This window comes from Pungitius pungitius, chromosome 16 (genome assembly GCF_949316345.1).
Source record: "Pungitius pungitius chromosome 16, fPunPun2.1, whole genome shotgun sequence".
NCBI classification, from domain to species: domain Eukaryota; kingdom Metazoa; phylum Chordata; class Actinopteri; order Perciformes; family Gasterosteidae; genus Pungitius; species Pungitius pungitius.
Window position 1 is genome coordinate 11,828,928 of NC_084915.1, and position 14,040 is coordinate 11,842,967.

General features: G+C 42.2%; 1 protein-coding gene across 1 annotated transcript in view; it reads left to right on the forward strand.

Moving 5' to 3' along the window:
* LOC119215203 (protocadherin Fat 3) overlaps window positions 1–13,849 on the forward strand; it is a 52,970-nt gene extending 39,121 nt beyond the window's left edge. The window contains exons 45-52 of the mRNA XM_037467160.2: window positions 7–160; window positions 1,584–1,740; window positions 2,562–2,960; window positions 3,809–4,064; window positions 8,383–8,481; window positions 8,885–8,944; window positions 9,224–9,262; window positions 11,939–13,849. Coding sequence (XP_037323057.2) covers window positions 7–160; window positions 1,584–1,740; window positions 2,562–2,960; window positions 3,809–4,064; window positions 8,383–8,481; window positions 8,885–8,944; window positions 9,224–9,262; window positions 11,939–12,723 — 1,949 coding nt within the window. The 3' untranslated portion in view covers window positions 12,724–13,849. The remainder of the gene's footprint in view (window positions 1–6; window positions 161–1,583; window positions 1,741–2,561; window positions 2,961–3,808; window positions 4,065–8,382; window positions 8,482–8,884; window positions 8,945–9,223; window positions 9,263–11,938) is intronic.
* Window positions 13,850–14,040: the final 191 nt, after the last annotated feature.

Genomic DNA, 14,040 nt, shown 5'->3' on the forward strand with positions numbered 1-14,040 from the left:
CAACAGGCGTCATGTGCAGTTGCAGTGGGGGATTCACTGGGGGGCGCTGTGAAATCGAATTAACCTCCTGCATGCCAAACCCGTGCCTGAATGGTGCAGACTGTCAGCCTGTAGGCAGTGCATTCCTCTGCGGCTGTCCTAGAGGACTCGGGGGACTTATGTAAGAAGAAATAATCTGCAGCCACACTCTGACACTTTTAAGAAACAATTACAGAATACAGAACAAAAAACATTGTTGACAAATGACAATATGGTTAGTGTTGATATATACTTTAATATCTACATCTCTCCATTTTCCTATCTACACTTAACATAAAACACTATTTGTGTCACACACACACACACACACACACACACACACACACACACACACACACACACACACACACACACACTCATTAGCCCACAATAGAACCTAAACACAAATTTACGTGTTATTGTGTGAGATAAATGAGTGTTCCTAATTTAATTTTGAATCATTTTGGTTTAAAAGCCCATAATTATCCCCATGCTGGCTTTCTAATTACATCTCAGTTAATTCCCTATGGAACATCACGTGGTTGTTCAGTGGAGCCACCACCAGAGAGCCTTTTTCCCTCTTGAGAGAAAAGGCTCCAGCCCTTTAAAGAAGTAGTACAAGGATGTAATTTTGACACAGGATGTCATTCACCCATTCACACACTGAAGGGGTCACTATGCAAGAAGCCTCCCGCCCACTGGGACCGACAAGCATTCCTGAGAAAATTCACACACCGTAGCCACAGCTATGGGAGCAATTCAGGGCTGCGTGTCTTTCCCAAGGACACATCGACTAGCGGCAGCTGGGGATCGAACTGCTGATCCTCAGATGGAAGGATGACCTCAGAGACACAGTCCCCTCATTGAGAAATGTCTCATTCAATTCAATGAGAAGTTGTGTCCAGACTTGTGATTGGCACTGTATATTCATTTAGATAACCGTTAAATACCGTTAAATAAAATATAGAGAATTCCCTAAAAAAAGAGCCGATTTCCCTTTAAAAGCTGAGTCATGGACATGAAATAGAATGAGGCTTGCTGCATTCATCAAGTCGGTAAATTCAGTATGCATGAGAAGATATCACTGCCCAATATATTTAGGCCATGTTAAACTACAAAAAATTCCAAACAAAATTTTGGTAAGGTTTTTCAAAGAACCTCCCAGCAAACATCTCGAGAAATGTTTTTTCTTCTTACATCTGACCAAAGATCGTTTGAAAATCTCATCAAGAAAAAGTAATTGAAAAAAAAAAAAAAATTCCATCACAGCAGCACACAACATTTGAAAAGTCAAGATTCGATGTATGAAGAAAATTGTATTGTGTGACGTTTGGCTGTAATTTACTTCAATAGCCAAGGGTTAGGGTTCATCTGGTTGTGTGTGTGTGTGTGTGTGTGTGTGTGTTCAAAACAATAAGGAATCTGTAAAAACAATTTATTGATTCAGCAAAAGTGAGCCCTGTGATGATGGTCTCCAAAGCATTTATTCTCTACCTCTCATGCAATCATCTTAGATTTGTCTCTTTCCACTCCGTGGTAATGTATTTATTCCTTTGCTTCTGCAGATGTGAGAAGGATGTCAACGAGTGCGACCAGGACGCCTGTGGAAATGCAGGAGAGTGTGTCAACACGTTTGGGTCGTTCTACTGTAACTGTTCCGAGGTCAGCAAGGGTCAGCTCTGTGACGATCGGGCGCCTGATGATCCGGGGGATGACACGCAGGTACGGCACGAGCAACGTATTACAGAATATACTCGAGTGTGACACTAAGCGTTCGGCACACTTAGCGTGCTTCTTATCAGACTCGGCATACTGAGCCAAGCAGTTGCTAATTGTATTGTGCAGTGGAATCCCTTGAGGGTGTGTTCACCAGCTCGAGAAAGTGTGGTAATGGGGGTATCGAGGTTTCAATTTGAAGTAGACGCACTATTGACTTTCTATGTTGTATTGACACTGTAAGCCGAATTGGTGCTTTGCATTTTGAAGACGTTCTGTCATTAGAATACTGAAATTAGCAGAGAAGGAACTATAAACCTATTGTGCTGCTTTTAAAATAAACGTCAGCTTTCTTTGTGGTTTAGGGACAGTGAGAGAGTGAAAATAAAGCCTTACTCTTTTCTCCACCCATATTATTTCTGTGCTGCAAGGCCAGAAATGTGGCATTTGCAGTTTTAAGTAGATAAGAAAAGATCCAGTATAATATTTTACCATATCCTTTACCAGCAAAATATTAGTAAGCATTTTGCACTGTTGGTCTTTTCATTTTATTTTTCATTGTATTATTCCGTAAAGTGAAAGGGTATGGAAGGTCAACTCCTCTGTGTCTGTGAAACTAGTTTTGAAATAATTGGCACTCACTTCACAAACTGTGAAGGGGTGCAATTATTTTTAGAATATCTTTCATCATCCCAACAGGTTTACTTACCAAATCGGAAATATGTGTTTGTTCTTTACCTGAATGGAAGTGAATTCTAAACAGTTCCCCCTATTTTACATATTTATTTACCTTACATTTCTAATATTTCTACTTCTACATTCCCCAGGCGGAGCCCCTGACCTACCTTGGCCCGGGAGAGATAATTGGCATCGGAGTCCTTGCCTTTGTCATCATTCTTCTCCTCATACTCTTCATCGCCTTCAGGAAGAAAATCAAATTCAGGAAAGACTCGGATCCGGGCCCGGGGACACAGGCTGGGACGGGGGTGTCAACTATTTCCACAGAAACCAGCTACATGCTGCACAAGACTGGCACGGGGGCAGAAGGGATCGAGTTTAAGGCCGTGCGTGTGTCGGGATCTCAGAGTGCCACGAGCACCTATGGCGAGGTGGGAGGCAACGCCATGGGCCCTCCCCAGGTCATAGTGCGACCGACCACCCTCTCCCCCCTGCCGGGAGGACTCAGCAACTACAGCATGAGGAGTGGGGATGGTGAGAGCAGTCAGGTGGGCAAAAGCATTTGTATACATTTATTAGATTCCTTTATTTGTGTCTCTCTGTGTGGTGAAATAACTTTACATGAAACAGAGATGTTGTTATTGCTGTTTTAGTCTATATGAAATATGGCTTCAATAACACCCCCTGAAAGCCTAAATAGCAAATAGCATCACGAGAAAAATGACTCTCACTTGTCATTGTTGCTTACATTTGTTTTTAAAGCTAACTAATGCCCAACAGGAAGGAGCCGGGTATCAAACTGCAGATCTTTTCATTAGTGGATTCCTGAGCAACGTTGGCCCCTATAATATAAATTCTTCACCACAATATCATTTATATCAAAATATCTCTATGCACCTCGTTTTTTTATGATGTTCTTTCTTTGGGAGACTCTGAGTACATCAATTTCCACTCACTACTGCTCTTATTCTCCTATAACAGCCACGGGACACGGTGTGCTTGAGTTAAAAAAAAAACTGCTTCCACGGCAGGGAGTGACAGACGAAGTGTCTGAATATATGGGATGATGACATTTTAGTATTAAAATGAAAAACAAAAATGTTTTGTGTGCTTTCTAAAACCACCATGTGAGTCATTTTTAAACTAGATACTGCAACAGCGTCATTCATCTAAGAACTTGGGAGTTCACATTCATCGAAATATAAGCATTTTCTCATTTCATTTTAAAGGTGTTTTGCAATGCATGCATACAAAATGAAGGCACAAAGCTGCTGATATTCCTATACACTTTAATGTTTGTTTGTCACTACTGTAAGCTGGGTGTCATAATGGAGGCATAACAACGTATTAGAGATTGACACCTTTTGAGCATCGCTGTAATTCTGTGCCCCTGCAGGTGAGCAGCTTCCTCTCGGACGTTTCCTCCGCCCGAGGCGTGGCCAACAGGAGGGGCATCGCCGTGTGCAGCGTGGCACCCAACCTCCCCTCTGCATCCGCCTGCCGCTCGGAGCACAGTCCGGCCCACAAGGTGTCCTGGGAGGGAGAGGAGACGAGGGAGCAAGGGCTGGAGAGAGTGAGGGATGAAAGAGAGGAGGAATGGGGGCAGAGAGCTTTTGAGGTGGAGAGAACACAGAGGGATAACGGTCCACAGGGTAAGGCTGCCATCATGTGCATGCACATTCACACCCTTGCATGTCAACAGTGTCTGAACTCTGATCGAGAAGCCACAGAGCTTCTCGGGCCGGGAGCTCATTGTGTTGCACCCGAACAATCATGCGCACCCAAAGAGCTTTTCCCACAGCGGTCCATGGGCCCTTTGATCACGCACATCAAAGAAAGCGTCCAAGAGTAAGCAAGAGTAGTTTATATCTTCCCTTTTGCTATTATTTCATTTTAGTTTTCCATTTTACTTCCTTGGGAGCCGTGAATGGTAACACGTTTTCCTCTTACACCGCTGGAAACAGGCATATGGTGGCCTCTTCTATCTGGACAACTCGTACCCCCAGAGGGGATCTCGTCCTGCTTTTGCTCCAAAAACGTTATGACAAAATCAATGTAGTTCAAACACTGACACTCGGTCCTGTCTCGTTCTCTACTTTTGTCTTTCTTTTTTTCTTTTTCTTTCAAGTGTACCTTTGTTAGCTGAGAGGACAACAATGATGTCAGTCTGACATTTAGCTGTCAATAGCAGCAGGAGCAGCACAGTCCAGTCTGTTTTATTTTCCATTAGTGAAATAATCATTTTGCATCTCTTTGCCACGGTAATCATCACACATGTCGATTCTCCGTCTGAATAATACAGCCTGCAGTGGGAACTTCCTGTCTGTTAATTATCGATTCCTTCCTGTGGAAATGGGAGATAGGTCATTTTATGTTTTTCCGCCCCCCTGTTGTGCAAATGCAAATTAAAATAGTGGCATGTGTCCCTTGGGGTCAATGTTACATCACAGTCCAGCAATTAAAAGGTAATATTAGGAAATGATATTCACAGTATTGGTTGAATGACTCCAGTGATAATTGACAGTTTACTTAATCAATTGGAAACCGTTTGTCTATTTATTTACACCACAGCAACTACACACAAGTATAATTATAATTTTAATAGATGGGTACAAGTCAATATCTGAGAAAGATAATGTTGGTTGTTGTCACTACTTGCGGCTTATGAATAAATAAACGTCATAAATAATGAAAATCAGGTCCAACGTTGCTTGGTTTTTTTGTTCTTTCATGTAAAGGATTTCTAAGAATATCTATATAATTAACCCCCTAAAATTATTTTTTTAAAGTAAGAAGTTTCAATCAAATGTTTATGATTGAATGACTTTGACAATAAGGCCATACAGAAAAAAAACCCATAACATCAGTCCTCTAAACTACCTAAGGTGAAGGCTTTTTAGTTCAAATGCTACATTACAGTACTAATTATATTTTGTGGAGGTCAATTTGACCTGCTTTGGGCTTTTTATCCGTGGTAATGCAAAAAATCCAATAAAAACAATGTGAATGAAAGAAATAATGGAAAAATTGAGCTAGAGGGTTTTAAAAGGTTTGGAGCCAGGGTGAGAGCTTGCTTCGGCCCAGTGTTTGCAGAAGGATTAGAGCGAGGGACGGAGCCGTAAACCTCAGACACGGGCTGGTTGGCCCACGGCAGGGTCGCCATTGGCACAAAAAGGTGTCCCATCACCTGCACAAGACAAGCAGTTGTGACGCTGCCTTCTTTTCTGAATAAGATTGATGGTGCTGCCTTACTGTGGACATTCCCACAGGAGCATTCACCACCAAGCTTGGGTATTGAAAGCCAGAGTTGATGTCCAGACATACTGGACCGCGTGGAAAGAGATTTGAGTATGAATACGGGATGAGTCCCGCCTGCTTGCTTGCAGACTGTCGATAAAACACGACTTGTGAAACAGACGAGGACATTCTGAGAAGGTGTGACAGACGAGGGTGACAAAGACATGCTGTGTTATGAAAGGCAAACAGCAAGCACAAGTCAAGGTAAAAGACAAGGTAAACTAAGATGAAGTTTGATGCTTCGCCACACAGGAGAAATGGCTTTTTATAAAAGAAAGCATTCCATCCCCTCCTTTTCATTTGTGGGAACTGATGTTGGGTTCATTGCTCTTTCTGTGATTTATTTATTTATCTTACTAAAGATAGCACCAAGTTCAAATATGGTAAAATTAAAACAGCTTCATAAATAACTAGTATTAACACTGTAAGAATAAGGTTAAATTCTGCCATAAAACTGCCCCCCCTTTAATTAAGAGGAAATCTTCTCTTCTACACGATAGTATGAATCAGGACTTTGACGCTGAAGGGTCCCATTAGACACAGTAGTAGAATTTCTAATATTTTACAACCACAATACACCAGATCCCTTTCTCAAGCTTTTGGTCCATGACTTGTAGAATGTGTCCGTCTCATGTGACGCGCAGCTCCAAAGTGCTGAAGATGTATCTCATAAATTATTGAGAGTTAAAGAAAAGATTCTAAGATGAAAGACATTTGGCTGGCCATGGGGCCACAATGAGCCCATCAGCTAAGAAGGGGTTGTTAAAAGCATTTGGCATAATGCTGAGTGATGAAGACGAGGAAGAACTGATCAAGCCAAACCTCGACGGAGAAGAAGACCAGGCGCTAAAGACATTAAATTAGAACTAATGTAAATAGTGCTTCACAAGCTCTGAGTTGCATGAATGTTTTGAGCTACATTGAATGTATGAAGTCAAAAGCCAGATTTAATTGATACACATCATACACAGAGTAGCTAATTCCTCCTGGTCACAAATAATCCTTTTCATTGACGTGTGCTTCCTCATTATTCATTGTATTGTTAATTGTATTCTTCATTTAATCCATTTTGTTTATTGATCATTTATTCATGTCCAATAAATATTGCATTTATAAAGAACCTTGATCATTTGATTTGTGTGTATATGAAATAATAGGCACCTGTACATATTGAGAAAAAACTGAGATTAGGATTTCATTTTTAATTTCTTTTTAACTTTTTGGGTGGCGTATGAATCATAGGTTACGTTTTATTATTTAAAGTAATGGTGGCTTGTGGTGTAAGATAAGTACCATCATTCTTTTATATAAATTAAAGGGTTTACAAATCCATTGAATGATTGATGAATTAAATATCTCAATATGAATGAACTATTTGTCATTAACGCCTTCCAGAAAATGCAAAACAGTATAAAGATTCCACAGAGGATTCAGGCACATGTTTGCAAAGAATTTTTGCTTTCTGCTCTTTGTTCCACATAAGCTCTTTTGGAAGTTACTTTTATACACATCAGCGAAGCTGTCAGCTTTTATGTCCAAGCCGTTTAATATTCCAAACAGATTCATCATAAAAGCCCAAACCAGGGATTTCTGCTCTGCTGGTCTTGTACATCACGCTTCCCAATTCAAACACTTATGTGAAACCAGGTGTTTCATTGTGGCTAAATTAGAGCAGCTGGCAGAGCTACGGAGCCTTTCTCTAAGCTTAACAGATCGCTTTCAAAGCAACACACCGTTCCCCGAAGCCATTGTGACACACGAGTACCTGCTCTGCCCCTAATGGCTGTTTCTTTGAAAAACACTCACTCAGAGGCCATTCTGACCCCCGAAACAACAGCTCCACCAAAGAAAGCTTTGGCAGGTATCATGCCGACTTGAATTTATTCGAAGTGTCGCCTCTAAAGTCATGTAGGTGACGGCCAGCTGGAGACCTTAAGGCCGCCAGCTTTCTCCTGATGATATTGCATCTGACTTGTTTGCCTCGGACAAAATGTCAGGTTTGTGACTCTGGCGACTCAAACTTTAATTTGTACGTGATTGCTTGTACTCTGGGAGGGATTGTTTTCCGATATTTCTGCTGTTTAGCCAACTGTGTTTTTCACTACTACAGCACACTACACCAGAAGAAGTAACCCTGTGGTTCTTAATCTCAATGACACGTCCAGCGGGTTGAAATTGCTCTAATTAAACACCTGAGAACAGGCCTGAATTCATTTCAAGTGCACTGCAATTGAGGTTGTCCTTATGTGTGGATGCTTTGTATCTGTGTGAGTCTGGAGGAGTGGTGTTGATGTTCCGAGCTTATATTAATGTGCATGTATAAAGTCTTCCTGTGATACTTTCTCCTGCTGTCCCTGAAGGCATCCCTTCAGTGTGAGAGAAACCCCGCGGCCTTGACTTGGTAAAACACAAAATGCCGACCCGCTTGTTATGGCTAACTCATTCTGCAGACTGGAGATGATGATTACAACATTCAGTAGCTCCATAAATACAAACATATGGGCATGCTGGTATTGTAAAATAGCCTTATAATGTTGAATTGTTATCGGCTTACTTAATTATTGTTATTTCGATTTTGAGTGGGACATGTTTATTTGGCTCATTGGATAAAAAGACAACAACACAATGTTTCCAGGCAATCAACATGCGCCTGTGTGTTTTGTGTTGCATTAGAAGTGTCCGAGCTGGTGGATGAGGTGGCATGTCTCTCCGACTCCACCTCTGAGGATCGCTCCCTCAGCTCCTTCACTTCTGAGTCCTTTGATGACAACGGTAAGACTGCAATGTTAAGTCAACCCAAAGCACCACTTCACTAGTTTACCACATACTGTAAAATCCATCCAAATTAATCAAAGGATGCTCAGGTCTTTTTTCTAGATACCTTAATGCTGTTGATCTTCCTTTGGTTTAAAGTTAGTCACCCTAACCTTTTAGTGTGTGTGTGTGTGTGGTTGGACCACTTGCGGATGCTTGTGTCAATTATTATAGCTGCAGAGACCTCCCACTCACTCATTAGACACGCACACAACATTCATACAAACATTTCTCCTCTCTTCACACTCATCCGCACATGTTCCTTCTCAGCACAATCGCACTCACCACGTGAAACCATCCCCTATTCACCAATGCACTGACATTGGCCACGGTCTTCTTCTGTTCCTCTTTTTCTGCCTAGCCTCCATTGTTACAGTCATACGTCAAGTCAATGATGCAGTGGATAATATTGAAAGTGAAGGTAGGAAAAACCTCATCTGCGTACTCCTCTCTTTTGTGTCTTGCTTCTCGTGGAGACGTTCAGTTCAGTGGTGTCGCTTGAAGATATGATGTTGTGAAAGCAGCCAAAGCTCCTGTTAATCAACCCCTTTTCTAGTCAGAATAAAAACACCCTGATTACATTCCCAATATTTTCGTCAGTTTCTCACACTGAATCTCTCACTGTGTCAATTTCCCCATTTGATTTTCTGTGTTGTTCGTCTTGGTCTTGCTCTGACTCAGTCTCTCTCTCCCTTTGTAGTGTCGAGCATGAACAACGAGCAGGGGAGGAAGAGCCCTGGTGAGTGAGCTGAAGAGCAACGGGAAAACATCTTTTAAACTTTCCATTCCTTTTGGGCCTTTTCTCCAGCTTTGATAACCACCCTTTTGTGTTCTTAGCAATATTTTCATCTGAATGCGTGCATAACCTGAGCAGTTGTTTATTTTTTGCCACTCGTGCCGTCCGACAAGGCTTAGTTCAATAGCCAAATACCGATCAATCCTCGTCAAGGATGTTTGTTTATGTTTTTTGGTTTATGCAGCGAATAGAAATATTAGGACATTTAAATGATCAATACCAGCATTGACTTAATAAATGCAGAAACAGTTCTCTACACTCAGACGTTTTCAAACTTAAAATCATGCGTGGATTAATAAGTAGCTCCCATAAGACTTCTATTAATTGTGACCTTAAAAGTCACCCCCATATGAAAAAGCTTGTGTAAAATGTGTACTAAAAGTAAGCTGGTGATACATCTTACACCAATGTGACAAATATCAATATTTAACATTTCAAGTTCATGTCACCTGCAGATATTAGCAGGTTGTGCTTTATATCAATATACCTAATTATAACATTTCACTTAAAACTGTTTTGGCTTTTTGAGAAGCTGATAAATATCTAAATAAAACCTTTGCTTTGTTATTATTTATGTCTTGTGGGCTTGATTAGGGATTTGACATTGATTCAGATGGAAAGTAAATGAATATGATTTTGATTTTGCAGCACATTTTCAGTATAAAAACAGCTTTCTATTATCAAATAAAGAAAAAGGCAAAATCCAGTGGCACCTGATGGCTTTGCGTTCTCAAATGTCATTAATCACGCTTGCATAACTACATGATGCATATGCATCTATGGGTTTATAGTGTTATAGTGTTTTTATTGAGGTGTGCATCTCTCTGTTTATGCATATCTGGCCTGCACTAAGTGGCTCTCTCCCATTATCCATTTGTGTGGTCTTCAGTGTCATAATTCTTTGTGGCTTGTTGCATTCAGTGGTTTCTACGTGAAGAGCCTTTCATCATCAAAGGCTTTCAATCCCATAAGATATTTGTCCTGTTTTCGGCTTCACTGAAAGACAATTTGCCACCTTCAGAGCAAAGTTGATTTTTGGTTAGAGCTCATCAAAAAGTAAATTGTTCATGAACGTTCATTGAGATTATAGTAATTCTTATTTTATTATTTTTGGATCCAGAGATGTTTCAGCAGCATGGCATGCAGTGAGAACTCCCACATGGTTTGTGGTGTGTTAGCAGGGCAATCTATTAAATATCTCTGTCCACACGTGTCATGCATTATAAACCAGGAGCTGGCACTGCTTATGAAGTGCCTCACACAGAGGATCCCCCCCTTTGCTTCACTCTCTTCATCAATATGATATCTTCTCACTCACAGCTCATTAACCTAACCATGAATAATGCAGCCCACACGCTGTAGTTTGTAGGAAGTTACAGATGAGCGTTTTTTGTTTGTCAGTCCATAGCATAAACTCAGCTGTAGCAAAAAGAGGAATACTATTGGCTGATTTTATATGCACATTATTACATTCGAAAGAAGTGGAGCAATTACCTAAAGGTAAACACGCGGTCCCACACCACAAGTAGCAAAATCCACAGTGACACAGTAAGAAACACAGTATGAAACTCACAAGCCTCCAGGTGCATCGCAAGCACAAACAAACACCTGTGCACGTACGTAGCGTCAGACATGCAGCGCACGTTCTCATGTACAAACACTCCCTATGAAAATGAAATCAAGGGAGTGGATAATGAGCAGAGGACGGACAAAATACAGAACACAACAAGCCGGAATATGTGCGCAAGCTATTCATTAGTCTTGGGAACATTGGCTGATATATATATATAAATATATATATATATATATATATATATATATATATATATATATTTTTTTTTTTTTTTTTTTTTTTAAAGGCAAAATGAGTAGGATTTGTCTGAGGAGGTTTGTGAACATACCAAAACCTGGCCCTGCTCCCCAGGACAAAGGTACCAGAAGCGTTATTGCTCCCAGTTGAAAGCCAATCCCAGATTTATTTGAACAAATCTTGGAACCCGTTGCTTTTTCCTCCCACAAACTGTGACGCCCAGAAATTGCCCTGAAACACAGTCAAATGAATAAGTGCAGGGGGTGCAGGGTCTCTGCACACAAACCTGCACACAGACCTCGTAGCGTGTTCTGCACACGAACACGCTACGAGGTCGTGAAAGATGATTGAGAGGAATGTCTCTCAACGAGTTAATGGAATCTAATGGGATCTGAGTGGTTTAAGTGATTGTGAGCATCTTCAGATCAGTGCCCTTGGTCAACTTTGGCAGCATATTAACTGCTGTCACCTCTTTTACTTCCCAAAGATAAGATTGCCATGATACTGTTGTTTTAGAATTTAGGTGATCTATTGATGTGTCACCTTTCGCCAGCTGATCCTGTTAGATATATGATCTCAATCTGTTCATTGCAGAAAGGGGGTTTATAATTCAACACACACACACACACACACATTTGAGAACCACATAGTTATTTGCCAGCAGTAGTTCAGGTCCAAGTAATAAAGCCCTAGGCTCCTAACACATTACATATTTGAAGCCTCATAAGAAGTCGCTCACTTAAATTTCTCACTTAAAGTGCTCCGAGCCATTCAACAAGGTCATTTTGTCCTTTTTTTTGCCTTTTCAGCATACTACTGGGAGTCTTCCAATCAGACCTCGAGCTGGTTGTCACCGTCGCGCCTGCGTCCACCAGAGTTGGGATCCCATTACAACCTCAGCGAGACCCTTCAAAGCATCAGGCGAGGAGGCAGCACACTGTCCCTGCAGCTGGACTACAAGGCGATGGGCTGCGGCGGCGACAGGGGCCGGGCGCCGGGACGAGAGAGCGGGCGGAGGGCCTCCCAGTGGGAGAGGAATCCGTCGGGCGAGTGGGAGAGGAGACGCATCCTGGAAGGAGCGGAAATGAGAAGGAACAGCGGCGACGAGGAGGAGGAGGAGGAGGAGGAGGAGGGGGAGGAGGACACGGCAGGCAGGGACACGGGGGCCTCGCAGGACCTCGGAGAGCGGCGGCAGGTGCACGGCCACGACAGCCACCAGGGAAGCTCCTCGCCTGTTTACGAGGAATACCGAGAGTCCAGCCGTGACCCGGAGCAGGGCGAGGACCCGGAGAGCGTTTACGACACTCTGCCCCCGACGCGACAGGCCTACGAAGGGTACCCGCTGAGCCCCCCGGGCGTCGACCTGCACCCGGCTCAACTTCTGCCCCCCCTGAGGGCGTGGGACTCCCAGACGGGGGAGTGGAGGGGATCGCGGGAGGACCGCGGCGGGCTCGGCTCCGGCAGTCTGGCGGACTCTGGGGACGAGCTGGAGAGGCTGCTGAACCTGGTGTCCCTCAGAGCCAGGAGAGCCACGCGGGTAAACAGGACCTCCACGCAGTCGGAACCCACGACAGACTGGGAGGGATTTAAGTGAACACACAGGTCTATTTTAAATGAGAGAAGCAAGGACCCCCTGTGATTATACTTGACATTCACACTACCACACCGCTGGTCTGCTACTTGACTTTTTTTTTTTTTTCCAAAGGTGAATTCGACCCTATACTTTTATCATTCTGCATTACACTGCTGCAAGCAAACACCAATTCCCCAAACATTCCCCTGGATCATTTATAAACCTCAGAAATATTGTCTTCTCTAGAGACCTTCACTTGTGCTGATTAGAGTGAGTGGAGGTTGGCTGGGATTCAATGCCATTACATTTTTTAATTTATGGAACTACTGGAGCGCAGGATTTATCGACCAAAACATGAAGGAAACCTGTGTGTTTCCATTATAAGATGATACCAACGTACGTACACACGTTATCGTGTTTCTCATACGGTTTTCTCTCAAATATCACACAAACAATAATTTTATTTGCTCAACCGGGTAATAGTTAATGCATTCATTATTCCACTGGCACATGCTGGGGGTTGTTTTTTTGAAGGAAATTATTCGACCAGATCCCAGACATAGCCTCAGAGATGTTATTAAGATTACCTGATGAGGAGGTTTGCATTTAATCATTTCACCATTCCATATTTATTTAATGATTACATCGTTCGATTGCTTTGGGAGCACATTTGTGAACACAAAATGCAAACTCATACGGCTATGATTAAATATCATGTAAATATTCTGTGATATTTATGTAGTATGACATTTTCTGTTTTACTAATGAACGGTACCAGCTCTGCAGCAATTGAAAGGTGGTGGGTGGGAATACACAGGCTCCCATATGTGTATCTCTATGTATCTTGTATATATTACCAAAACTGAACTTTTAGTAGATAATACAATTAATCCTACTTTACTGCTGGTATTAACATATGAAATGAATTATGCTAAAAGGCTTAGGGAATTTTGTGGATATGCATCCGTGAAGTACAGGATCACTCACCCGAGACATGTACACATGGTTGCATCACTGATGAATGCTGCTGTGTTTCACTCACACACACACACACACACACACACACACACACACACACACACACACACACACACACACACACACACACACACACACACACACACACGAGTAGGAGTAGGATCGAGTAGGAACGAGTCGGACTAGATGTCTCCACCAATCTGCCTCTGTCTTGACCATTACCTACCGACTAACCATTCTTAACATGCTCATGGTCAGGCTTAGTGTGACCTGAAGTATTTATGCCTCTCGGTATGGTGTCCATCCATCTTTTCATCCTCTTCTGTTCCTTTCCAGTTAAATTTTGCAAGTGGGTCACTG